General features: G+C 39.9%; 1 protein-coding gene across 1 annotated transcript in view; it reads right to left on the bottom strand.

Moving 5' to 3' along the window:
- Positions 1 to 362: 362 nt before the first annotated feature.
- The window catches only part of CCDC30 (coiled-coil domain containing 30), a 380612-nt gene continuing 366944 nt past the window's right edge, over positions 363 to 14030 (bottom strand). Inside the window, exons 23-24 of the mRNA XM_053690989.1 lie at positions 11426 to 11562; positions 363 to 552 (exon numbers count right to left, since the gene is read on the bottom strand). Of these exons, the coding sequence (XP_053546964.1) occupies positions 363 to 552; positions 11426 to 11562 (327 nt within the window). The remainder of the gene's footprint in view (positions 553 to 11425; positions 11563 to 14030) is intronic.

Here is a 14030-nt window from a genome sequence, read left to right as displayed (position 1 = left end):
AAAAACTCTGGTAGATTCTTCTTCAAACTCTGCCAGAGAGATAATAACACACTCCGGTGCTATTTTAAAATAACAAACTTTTGATTGAAGATATAAAACTAAGTATAATCACCATAGTCCTCTCACACATCCTATCTAGTTGTTGGGTGCAAGAGAATGACTGGGAGTGACGTAGAGGGGAGGAGCTATATGCAGCTCTGCTGGGTGAATCCTCTTGCACTTCCTGTTGGGGAGGAGTAATATCCCAGAAGTAATGATGACCCGTGGACTGATCACACTTAACAGAAGAAAGTTTTGGTTTTCTGACCTTTTAAGTATAATTGCAATAAGTATATTTTTTATAAATGTTTTTACACTGATCTTTAGCACAAACACAAATAAAAATGAGTTTTCGGTGACCAATGTAATGGGAGTGTACAATCCAGTGACACGCTTACCTCGAGGTTGAGGGCTTGAATCTTTTTTATTACACGCTCCAGTGGTCCAATCTGGTTATAAAGGTGAAACAGGGTCTCCAGTAATTGTTTGTTTTCTTTATCCAAAATATTTGCTCTTTAAAAAAAGGATAGGTTTTTAGATGTTGTTTGTTATTGTAGGGCTAGATTACAAGGGGAGCGCAATTTATCGCTCCTGCTAGCGAAGTTAGCACGCATATTACAAGTTGAATATAAAAGTTTTTTTGCACAAGCGCTAAACCGGCACACGTAAAAAGTCAAACTTCGCGACCGTGTTAACGTATTTCCCCATAGACTTCAGTGAAGCACAAAAAGTTAAAAAACATAATTTATGTAAGAACTTACCTGATAAATTCATTTCTTTCATATTAGCAAGAGTCCATGAGCTAGTGACGTATGGGATATACATTCCTACCAGGAGGGGCAAAGTTTCCCAAACCTTAAAATGCCTATAAATACACCCCTCACCACACCCACAATTCAGTTTAACGAATAGCCAAGAAGTGGGGTGATAAAAAAGGAGCGAAAGCATCAAAAAAATAAGGAATTGGAATAATTATTACAAATTTTTTATACAAAAAATCATAACCACCACAAAAAAGGGTGGGCCTCATGGACTTTTGCTAATATGAAAGAAATGAATTAATCAGGTAAGTTCTTACATAAATTATGTTTTCTTTCATGTAATTAGCAAGAGTCCATGAGCTAGTGACGTATGGGATAATAAATACCCAAGATGTGGAACTTCCACGCAAGAGTCACTAGAGAGGGAGGGATAAAATAAAGACAGCCAATTCCGCTGAAAAAGTAATCCACTACCCAAAATCCAGTTAAGGGACCAGAACACACCGGACTTGCATAAACAAAAATGCAAGACAACAAGACAAATGCAACAGCACCCAGTCTGAACCTCAAATGAGCAGTAGACTTTGTCCCATAACAATGCTAAATAATACATAATCTGATACTTGATCTTTAAAGTAAACAGAAAAAATGGAGCAAAAGCAACATCATCCAAATAAATTACAGGTCCAAGAAAAGTACCTGAAAATAAAATGTTTACCTTAAATAGGATACAACCATTTAAAAAGAAAATAAATACTATTTTGCTATAGAAACAATAGCATAATTTAGCAGGAGTAGAGATAGCCCCATTAAATTGGAGAACCCTCAAAATTGAATTTAACTGCCGGCAAAGAATATAATTTAAAACCTTTGAAGAAAATTGTCAGCCTATTCCATTCCCTAGTATGAAGGAATGGAAAAAAACCTCTGAAGACACAGAAGATAAAATAAACAGAAATAAAATGTTAGCTAGTTTGAAAAAGAACTAGTTACCTCAATATCCAAAATAATCAACACCTTTTCAACAAAAAACAAATGTACTCTAATAAAAAATAAAAAAGTAGATTTGTTAGTGTCAATATCTGATGAAGAAAAGTTCTGAAAGAGAAAAAACATCATCAGAGTAGGATAATTCAGTATGTTGTTGGTCATTTGAAACTTCATAAAAAAGAAGTTTGAAAAAGACCTAAAAAATTTTAATAGAAGGCGCAAAGTCAGACAAAGCCTTAACCTAGAATCAGAAAAATATTCTTATAAATTTTCTAAGTATATCTTGTACATAAGATGTAAAAAGAAAAGCAATACATAAAGCATAAATACTAATGGATTCTGCATGTAAAAGATTATCATGATAACTTATTACAAACCATAGCTAGATAAAGATTCATAACATTTAAAATAAATGAACTTAGCTTTGGTAGGACTGAACTCAGTCAACAGGAATCCCTCAGTATGTTCTGATCCAGGAATAATTTATGGAAAATCTTGCAATATGTAATAGAAAAAAACAACATATAAAGCAAAATTATCAAATTCCTTAAATGACAGTTTCAGGAATGGGGAAAAATGCAAAACAAACAAGCCTCTAGCAACCAGAAGCAACAAAAAAGTGAGACTTAAATAATGTGAAAAAAAGTGGCCCCAAGTATGGCGCCCACATTTTTTGGCGCCAAGTATGACGCCCACATTTTTTGGCACCAAGTATGACGCCCACACGTTTTGGCGCAAAAAAAGTCTAATACACATGCGTCAAAAATGACGCAACCACGTGTAAACTTCCGGCGTCAACTATGGCGCCGGAAATGACAAAATTTTGCACCAAAAAAGTTCGCGCCAAGAATGACGCAATAAATTGAAGCATTTTCTGCCCCCGCGAGCCTAATAGCCCGCAAGGAAAAAAGTCAATTAGAAAATTTCTTTAAGGTAAGAAAAAATATTTTATTCATATGCATTTCCCAAATAATGAAACTGACAGTCTGAAAGAAGGAATACTGATTATCCTGAATCATGGCAAATATAAGTTTAAAGACATATATTTAGAACTTTACGTATAAAGTGCCCAACCATAGCTTAGAGTGTCACAAAAAATAAGACTTACTTACCCCAGGACACTCATCTACATATAGCAGATAGCCAAACCAGTACTGAAACGAGAATCAGTAGAGGTAATGGTATATAAGAGTATATCGTCGATCTGAAAAGGGAGGTAAGAGATGAATCTCTACGACCGATAACAGAGAACCTATGAAATAGATCCCGTAGAAGGAGACCATTGAATTCAAATAGGCAATACTCTCTTCACATCCCTCTGACATTCACTGCACTCTGAGAGGAAAACCGGGCTCCAGCCTGCTGTGAAGCGCATATCAACGTAGAATCTAGCACAAACTTACTTCACCACCTCCACGGGAGGCAAAGTTTGTAAAACTGAATTGTGGGTGTGGTGAGGGGTGTATTTATAGGCATTTTAAGGTTTGGGAAACTTTGCCCCTCCTGGTAGGAATGTATATCCCATACGTCACTAGCTCATGGACTCTTGCTAATTACATGAAAGAAAACAACAGCTGAGACCTCATATCTTTGAGCACTTTTAACTTTTTATTGCGCTATTTTTTAAAAGTAATTTTTATCAATGTTATTATGAGTAGAACTGTACTGTTAATTGTAATTTGATGCGTTTTTGGCACTTTTTTGACTCGCATAACAGTTAACCTGAGCTCTGACGTAGCTCTAACCCGACGCGCATTAAATTCAATTGCGGTCAAGCGAACGCGTTTACTTTCAATTTGTAATAGGCGCGCTACTTCCAACGCAATAATGCCCTTATCGCTCGCACACACCAGTTAGTGTGCCACTCGTAATCTAGCCCAAAATCTAAATCCAACCATCTAAATACAGGATTGGAAAAATATCACTACAGTTTACCAGGAAGAAAAAGAAAGTTACAAATCCACTCCATCTTAAATATAAATTTATGACACATGGCAAAGTGTATTGGAACAATATCAACCAATCTAAATAAACTCCCACATTTATATAGCTCTATATGGTGTCAAATGTAAAATAAAATTAAAATTCATACTGCCCTCTGCTGGTCAAATGTGAGTGTCACTACCATATAAACTCAGTGCTTTGTTTAAATAGACAGTATACACTCATTTTCATATAACTGCATGTAATAGACACTACTATAAAGAATAAGATGCACAGATACTGATATAAAAATTCAGTATAAAACCGTTTAAAAAACATAATTTATGCTTACCTGATAAATTTATTTCTCTTGTAGTGTGTTCAGTCCACGGGTCATCCATTACTTATGGGATATATTCTCCTTCCCAACAGGAAGTTGCAAGAGGATCACCCAAGCAGAGCTGCTATATAGCTCCTCCCCTCACATGTCATATCCAGTCATTCGACCGAAACAAGACGAGAAAGGAGAAACTATAGGGTGCAGTGGTGACTGGAGTTATAATTTAAAATTTAGAACCTGCCTCAAAAAGACAGGGCGGGCCGTGGACTGAACACACTACAAGAGAAATAAATTTATCAGGTAAGCATAAATTATGTTTTCTCTTGTTAAGTGTGTTCAGTCCACGGGTCATCCATTACTTATGGGATACCAATACCAAAGCTAAAGTACACGGATGATGGGAGGGACAAGGCAGGAACATTAAACAGAAGGAACCACTGCCTGTAGAACCTTTCTCCCAAAAACAGCCTCCGAAGAAGCAAAAGTGTCAAATTTGTAAAATTTGGAAAAAGTATGAAGTGAAGACCAAGTTGCAGCCTTGCAAATCTGTTCAACAGAGGCCTCATTCTTAAAGGCCCAGGTGGAAGCCACAGCTCTAGTGGAATGAGCTGTAATTTTTTCAGGAGGCTGCTGTCCAGCAGTCTCATAGGCTAAGCGTATTATGCTACGAAGCCAAAAAGAGAGAGAGGTAGCCGAAGCCTTTTGACCTCTCCTCTGTCCAGAGTAAACGACAAACAGAGAAGAAGTTTGTCGAAAATCTTTAGTTGCCTGTAAGTAGAACTTCAGGGCACGGACCACGTCTAGATTATGCAAAAGACGTTCCTTCTTTGAAGAAGGATTAGGACATAACGATGGAACAACAATCTCTTGATTGATATTCCTGTTAGAAACAACCTTAGGTAAAAACCCAGGTTTAGTACGCAGGACTACCTTGTCTGAATGAAAGATCAGATAAGGAGAATCACAATGTATTTCCTTCGAGCCGAGGAAATAGCCATCAAAAACAGAACTTTCCAAGATAAAAGCTTAATATCAATGGAATGAAGGGGTTCAAACGGAACACCCTGAAGAACTTTAAGAACCAAGTTTAAGCTCCACGGAGGAGCAACAGTTTTAAACACAGGCTTAATCCTAGCCAAAGCCTGACAAAAAGCCTGGACGTCTGGATTCTCTGCCAGATGCTTGTGTAAAAGAATAGACAGAGAAGAAATCTGTCCCTTTAGCGAACTAGCGGATAAGCCCTTTTCTAAACCCTCTTTTAGAAAAGACAATATCCTAGGAATCCTAACCTTACTCCATGAGTAACTCTTGGATTCACACCAATATAAATATTTATGCCATATCTTGTGGTAAATTTTTCTGGTAACAGGTTTCCGAGCCTGTATTAATGTATCAATAACCGAATCCGAAAACCCACGCTTTGATAGAATCAAGCGTTCAATTTCCAAGCAGTCAGCCTCAGAGAAATTAGGTTTGGATGGTTGAAAGGACCCTGGATTAGAAGGTCCTGCCTCAGGGGTAGAGACCATGGTGGACAGGACGACATGTCCACTAGGTCTGCATACCAGGTCCTGCGTGGCCACGCAGGCGCTATCAGAATCACCGATGCTCTCTCCTGTTTGATCCTGGCAATCAGTCGAGGTAGCAACGGAAAAGGTGGAAACACATAAGCTATGTTGAAAACCCAAGGGGCTGCTAGTGCATCTACCAGCACCGCACCCGGGTCCCTGGACCTGGATCCGTAACAAGGAAGCTTGGCGTTCTGGCGAGATGCCATGAGATCCAGATCCGGTTTGCCCCAACGACGAATCAGTTGAGCAAATACCTCCGGGTGAAGTTCCCACTCCCCCGGATGAAAGGTCTGTCGACTTAGAAAATCCGCCTCCCAGTTCTCCACGCCTGGGATGTAGATCGCTGACAGGTGGCAAGAGTGAGACTCTGCCCAGCGAATTATCTTCGAGACTTCCAACATCGCTAGGGAACTCCTGGTTCCCCCTTGATGATTGATGTAAGCCACAGTCGTGATGTTGTCCGACTGAAATCTGATGAACCTCAGTGTTGCTAACTGAGGCCAAGTTAGAAGAGCATTGAATATTGCTCTTAATTCTAGAATGTTTATCGGGAGGAGTCTCTCCTCTTGAGTCCACGATCCCTGAGCCTTCAGGGAGTTCCAGACTGCTCCCCAGCCTAGTAGGCTGGCATCTGTTGTTACAATTGTCCAATCTGGTCTGCGAAAAGTCATTCCTTTGGACAGATGAACCCGTGACAACCACCAGAGAAGAGAATCTCTGGTCTCCTGGTCCAGATTTAGCAAAGGGGACAGATCTGAGTAATCCCCGTTCCATTGACTTAGCATGCATAGTTGCAGCGGTCTGAGATGTAGGCGCGCAAATGGCACTATGTCCATTGCCGCGACCATTAAGCCGATTACTTCCATGCACTGAGCTACTGATGGGCTTGGAATGGAGTGAAGGACACGGCAAGCATTGAGAATCTTTGATAACCTGGACTCCGTCAGGTAAATCTTCATCTCTACAGAATCTATAAGAGTCCCTAGAAAAGGGACCCTTGTGAGTGGTAACAGAGAACTCTTCTCCACGTTCACTTTCCACCCATGCGACCTCAGAAATGCTAGAACTATCTCTGTATGAGACTTTGCATTTTGAAAACTTGACGCTTGTATCAGAATGTCGTCTAGGTACGGAGCCACCGCTATGCCTCGTGGTCTTAGTACCGCCAGAAGTGAGCCCAGAACCTTTGTAAAAATTCTCGGGGCCGTAGCTAACCCGAAGGGAAGAGCTACAAACTGGTAATGCCTGTCTAGAAAGGCAAACCTTAGGTACCGATAATGATCTTTGTGAATCGGTATGTGAAGGTAGGCATCCTTTAAGTCCACTGTGGTCATATATTGACCCTCTTGGATCATGGGTAGGATGGTCCGAATGGTTTCCATCTTGAACGACGGAACCCTTAGGAATTTGTTTAAGATCTTTAAGTCTAAGATTGGTCTGAAAGTTCCCTCTTTCTTGGGAACCACAAACAGATTTGAATAAAACCCTTGCCCCTGTTCCGTTCGCGGAACTGGGTGGATCACTCCCATCACTAAGAGGTCTTGTACACATTGTAGAAATGCCTCTTTCTTTACTAGGTTTGTTGATAACCTTGACAGATGAAACCTCCCTTGTGGAGGAGAAGTTTTGAAATCCAGAAGGTATCCCTGAGATATAATCTCCAACGTCCAGAAATCCTGTACATCTCTTGCCCAAGCCTGGGCGAAGAGAGAAAGTCTGCCCCCCACTAGATCCGTCTCCGGAAAGGGGGCCCTGCCTTCATGCTGTCTTAGGGGCGGAAGTAGGCTTTCTGGCCTGCTTGCCCTTGTTCCATGACTGGTTGCCTTTCCAACCCTGTCTGTAACGAGCAGTAGTTCCTTCCTGTTTTGGAGCGGAGGAAGTTGATGCTGCTCCTGCCTTGAAATTACGAAAGGCACGAAAATTAGACTGTTTGGCCTTTGATTTGGCCCTGTCCTGAGGAAGGGTGTGGCCCTTACCTCCAGTAATGTCAGCAATAATTTCCTTCAAGCCGGGCCCGAATAAGGTCTGCCCTTTGAAAGGGATGTTTAGTAGTTTAGACTTAGAAGTTACATCTGCTGACCAGGATTTAAGCCATAGCGCTCTGCGCGCCTGTATGGCGAATCCGGAATTCTTAGCCGTAAGTTTGGTTAAATGCACTACGGCATCAGAAACAAACGCATTAGCCAGCTTAAGGGTTCTAATCTTGCTCAAAGATTCATCCAATGGTGCTGTGCGAATCGCCTCTTCCAGAGACTCAAACCAGAATGCCGCTGCAGCAGTGACAGGCGCAATGCATGCAAGAGGCTGTAATATAAAACCTTGTTGAACAAACATTTTCTTAAGGTAACCCTCTAATTTTTTATCCATTGGATCTGAAAAAGCACAGCTATCCTCCACCTGGATAGTGGTACGCTTGGCTAAAGTAGAAACTGCTCCCTCCACCTTAGGGACCGTCTGCCATAAGTCTCGTGTGGTGGCGTCTATAGGGAACATTTTTCTAAATATCGGAGGAGGGGAAAAAGGCACACCGGGTCTATCCCACTCCTTGCTAATAATCTCTGTAAGCCTCTTTGGTATAGGAAAAACGTCAGTACACACCGGTACCGCATAGTATTTATCCAGCCTACATAATTTCTCTGGGATTGCCACCGTGTCACAATCATTCAGAGCCGCTAACACCTCCCCTAGCAACACGCAGAGGTTCTCAAGCTTAAATTTAAAATTTGAAATTTCCGAATCCGGTCTCCCCGAATCAGAACCGTCACCCACAGAATGAAGCTCTCCGTCCTCATGTTCTGCAAATTGTGACGCAGTATCAGACATGGCTCTCGTGTCATCGGCGCGCTCTGACCTTAACCCAGAGCTGTCGCGCTTGCCTCTTAACTCGGGCATATTGTATAATACTTCTTTCATAACATTAGCCATATCATGTAAAGTGATTTGTAAGGGCCTTGATGTACTTGGCGCCTCAATCTTACGCACCTCCCGAGCGGGAGACGAAGGTACTGACACGTGAGGAGAATTAGACGGCATAACTTCCCCCTCGTTGTCTGGTGATAATTTCTTTATCGGTACAGATTGACTTTTATTCAAAGTAATATCAATACAATTGGTACACATATTTCTATTGGGCTCCACATCGGCTTTTAAACATAATGAACAAGCAGATTCCTCTGTATCAGACATGTTTAAACAGACTAGCTATGAAGCTAGCAAGCTTGGAAATTACTTCAATAAGTTTACAAGCAATATAAAAAACGCTGCAGCGCTTTTTTTTTATTTTTAAAAACACAATTGAATAACAAAGAACTAGTTCAGTTATAGTCAACAATTCTTTAAATGTATTAATTAGCAGAGGATTGCACCCATTAGCAAAAGGATGATTAACCCCTCAGTACCCAAAACGGATATCAAATTAAGATTTAACGCTTTTATCACAGTCAAACACACTGTCACAGGTCTGCTGTGACTGATTACCTCCCTCAAAAATGAATTTTGAAGATCCCTGAGCTCTCTGGAGACGTCCTGGATGAAAGAGGAAGAAGCAGGACGACTGTGTAAGAATTTTAACTGCGCAACAAGGCGCTAAAAAAGGTCCCTCCCACTCCTATTACAACAGTGGGAGACCTGATATAACGGTTTCTATGCAGAAATATACGTTAGCCGTGTGGAAAAAAATCATGCCCAAAAAGATTCATCACCAAAGTACCTCACAAAACGATTAACATGCCAGTAAACGTTTTAAAAAACAACATTTCAGATGCTGTGTAAAGTTATTACTAAGCCTGCTACCAGTCGCTTCTACTGCAGTTAAGGCTCACACATTATATCAGTATTAACAGTATTTTTTCAGTCAAATTCTAGTCCCTAGAAAATAACTCTACTGTGCATACATTTATCAGCCTGATACCAGTCACTACTACTGCATTTAAGGCTGTACTTACATCATACGGGTAACAGCAGTGTTTTCTTAGTAAATTCCATTCCCAGAAAATATGTACTGCACATACCTCATTTGCGGGAGACCCCGCATGCTATTCCCATTTTCTGAAGTTACCCCACTCCTCAGAATGTTGAGAACAGCCACTGGATCTTAGTTACGCCTGCTAAGATCATAGAAAACGCAGGCAGTTTCTTCTTCCAAATACTGCCTGAGATAGAAAAACAGCACACTCCGGTGCCATTTAAAATAACAAACTTTTGATTGAAGAATAATTAAGTAAAAACTCCAGCTCCTCTCGCGACCTCCTTCTTTGTTGAGGGTTGCAAGAGAATGACTGGATATGACATGTGAGGGGAGGAGCTATATAGCAGCTCTGCTTGGGTGATTCTCTTGCAACTTCCTGTTGGGAAGGAGAATATATCCCATAAGTAATGGATGACCCGTGGACTGAACACACTTAACAAGAGAAACTTATTTAGGTCTCAGTTTAGCTCTGTTTAAAAGGTTACTGGAACACCCACTGCAAGTGGGAAATAAGGCCCTCCCCCCTTCCTTTGCATATGAAAAGAATAAGCAAAACTATCAATTTTTAAAAAATAAAACTGTATAGGCTATATAAATAGATCATCTACAAAACATTTATGCAAAGAAAAATCTAGTGTACAATGTCCCTTTAACAACAAATATTTACAATTTATTTGAAAAACCACAACATAATGGGCTAGATTACAAGTGGCACACATGAAGAATTAAAGGGACATTGTACACTAGATTTTTCTTTGTATATAGGTTTTGTAGATGATCCATTTATATAGCACATGTGGGAGTGTTTTTGTAACAATGTATAGATTTGCTTATTTTTTAATAACATTGTGCTGATTTTGTATATGTCTTTTCATATGCAGGGAAAGGGGGGGGGGGGGTTGTCTGCTCTTTATATTTTCCCAGTCCCTTTCAGTGGTTGTCCCAGCCTAACCTCATCAACAGTGCTAAACTGGGAGCTGTTAAGTAAGTTTATAAAAGGTTTTATACTGGATTTTTAAATTAGTATTTGTGCATATTATTCTTTATAGTACTGTCTATTACATGCAGTTATATAAAAATTGGTGTATACTGTCCCTTTAATGTACTACTGTCGGATTTGCACATGTAACCCGTTATGAGTTATCTTAAGGCGCGTTATGTATTTATTAAATATAAAATATTGCAAAATATTAATAAATATAAATAATTATAATAGATGTACTAAAATATTCTAAAAAATACATAAATATATACATATATATTTTTGTTCTATAACTGTATCTATAATAATTCATATACATTTTTTTTTTACAATATTTTATATTCAAAATTTCAATAATGTACCTAAAGATAATTGATGGAAGATGTGTACTAACCCGACATCATGTTAAACTTAAAGCTCGAAACCTAAAGCGCATTACACATATTTTACATTCCAATGTTCTTCACATAGAATGTTTTTTAATTTGTATTATTATATATATATATTTCTTTATATATCTGATAATGTAAAATATATATCTATATATCTAAAGGAATAGATATACAGATATAGATATGTATAGAAACATTTATCTAAAACAAAAATAAAAAAAATTCTGTATGTAAAAACATTGGAATGTTAGTGTGTGAGCGATAAGTGTTAGGCTTTTCCTTCTTCACTCTCCATTGAAGTCTATGGGGAGAATGTTAGCAATATGCGCGCTAACCCGCAATCTCAAAAAGATTACTCCTAGCGATGTTTACACTGGAGCGGGAGTACTAAATAGCGCGCCGATTGTAATCTAGCCCAATGTATATACGTTTATTAATTACATTTTCAAAGAATATCTACCGCTTTTGAGCCGTTAGCAGCTGTAATTTGTTGTCACTCTGCATTGCTTCGTATTCATTAACCTTTTCCAACAAATGTCGTTTTTCTTCATGAAGTCGGTGGTTCTCTGTTGTGATTAAACTGATCCTCTCTTTTCCCTTGGTTGGAAATAAATTATTTTAATAACAGAATAAATGGAAAAAACATTACTTAAAAATAATCTTTAAATATCTCAGTTTACACTTTAATGGAACAGTAAAGTAAAGATTAAACTTTAATGGTTTAGACAGAGAAGGTTAAACAACCTAAATAGGTCGGCTCATAGGAGTTTAGGAGCGTCCATGTGTTTTTGGCACTCAATGGCAGCAGTGTTTGCAATAATGTACAGTATAACATTGCTGCAATAGAGTTCTAAAAGACACGTACATACTCACCGGCTCCTATGAACCTACTTAGGTTTACACTTTAATAAAAGATACCAAGAGAATGAAGAAAGCACATTTTAAATATTTTTGCTCTATCTTAAAGGGACAGTTAACATCAGAAGAAAAGAAAACAAAATTTATGCTTACCTGATAAATTTCTTTCTCTTGTGGTGTATCCAGTCCACAGGTTCATCCATTACTTGTGGGATATTCTCCTTCCCAACAGGAAGTTGCAAGAGGACACCCACAGCAGAGCTGTCTATATAGCTCCTCCCCTAACTGCCACCCCCAGTCATTCGACCGAAGACAAGCAAGAAAAAGGAGAAACTATAGGGTGCAGTGGTGACTATAGTTTAAAAATAAAAAACACCTGCCTTAAAGTGACAGGGCGGGCCATGGACTGGATACACCACAAGAGAAAGAAATTTATCAGGTAAGCATAAATTTTGTTTTCTCTTGTAAGGTGTATCCAGTCCACGGGTTCATCCATTACTTGTGGGATACCAATACCAAAGCTTTAGGACACGGATGAAGGGAGGGACAAGGCAGGAACTTAAACGGAAGGCACCACTGCCTGCAAGACCTTTCTCCCAAAAATAGCCCAGAGGAAGCAAAAGTATCAAATTTGTAGAATTTAGAAAAAGTATGAAGCGAAGACCAAGTCGATGCCTGACAAATCTGTTCAACAGAGGCCTCATGTTTAAAAGCCCATGTGGAAGCTACCGCTCTAGTGGAATGAGCTGTAATTCTTTGAGGAGGCTGCTGGCCAGCAGTCTCATAAGCTAAACGGATTATGCTTCTCAGCCAAAAAGAAAGAGAAGATGCAGAAGCCTTTTGGCCTCTCCTCTGTCCAGAGTAGACAACAAACAATGCAGATGTTTGACGAAAATCCTTAGTAGCTTGTAAATAAAACTTTAAAGCACGAACCACGTCAAGATTGTGTAATAGACATTCCTTCTTTGAAGAAGGATTAGGACACAGTGACGGAACAACAATCTCCTGATTGATATTCTTATTAGATACCACCTTAGGAAGAAACCCAGGTTTGGTACGCAAAACTACCTTATCTGCATGGAAGATCAGATAAGGGGAATCACACTGTAAGGCAGATAACTCTGAAACTCTTTGAGCCGAAGAGATAGCTACCAAAAACAGAACTTTCCAAGATAAAAGCTTGATATCTATGGAATGCAGAGGTTCAAACGGAACCCCTTGAAGAACTTTAAGAACTAAATTTAAACTCCATGGTGGAGCAACAGGTTTAAACACAGGTTTGATTCTAACTAAAGCCTGACAAAACGCCTGAACGTCTGGAACATCTGCCAGACGCTTGTGCAGAAGAATAGACAGAGCAGAAATCTGTCCCTTTAAGGAACTAGCTGACAATCCCTTCTCCAATCCTTCTTGGAGAAAGGATAATATCCTAGGAATCCTGACTTTACTCCATGAGTAACCCTTGGATTCACACCAATGAAGATATTTACACCATATCTTATGATAGATTTTCCTGGTGACAGGCTTTCGAGCCTGAATTAAGGTATCAATGACCGACTCGGAGAAACCACGTTTTGATAAAATCAAGCGTTCAATCTCCAAGCAGTCAGTCGCAGAGAAATTAGATTTGGATGTTTGAAAGGACCTTGGAGTAGAAGGTCCTGCCTCAGCGGCAGAGTCCATGGTGGAAGGGATGACATGTCCACCAGATCTGCATACCAAGTCCTGCGTGGCCACGCAGGTGCTATCAAAATCACCGAAGCTCTCTCCTGCTTGATCTTGGCAATCAGACGAGGGAGGAGAGGAAGTGGTGGGAACACATAAGCCAGGCTGAAGGACCAGGGCACTGCTAGAGCATCTATCAGCGCTGCCTGGGGATCCCTTGACCTGGACCCGTAACAAGGAAGCTTGGCGTTCTGACGAGACGCCATCAGATCCAGTTCTGGTTTGCCCCATAGTTGAATCAGCTGGGCAAATACCTCCGGATGGAGCTCCCACTCCCCCGGATGAAAAGTCTACCGACTTAGAAAATCCGCCTCCCAGTTCTCTACTCCTGGGATATGGATAGCTGAGAGATGGCAAGAGTGAACCTCTGCCCATAGAATTATCTTTGAAACCTCCAACATTGCCAGGGAGCTTCTTGTTCCCCCCTGATGGTTGATATAGGCTACAGTCGTGATATTGTCCGACTGAAATCTGATGAACCT

Source organism: Bombina bombina, chromosome 8 (assembly GCF_027579735.1).
Source record: "Bombina bombina isolate aBomBom1 chromosome 8, aBomBom1.pri, whole genome shotgun sequence".
In the NCBI taxonomy this organism is placed as follows: Eukaryota; Metazoa; Chordata; class Amphibia; order Anura; family Bombinatoridae; genus Bombina; species Bombina bombina.
Note: the sequence above shows the minus strand (reverse complement) of the source record. Positions and strands in the feature narration are given on the sequence as shown.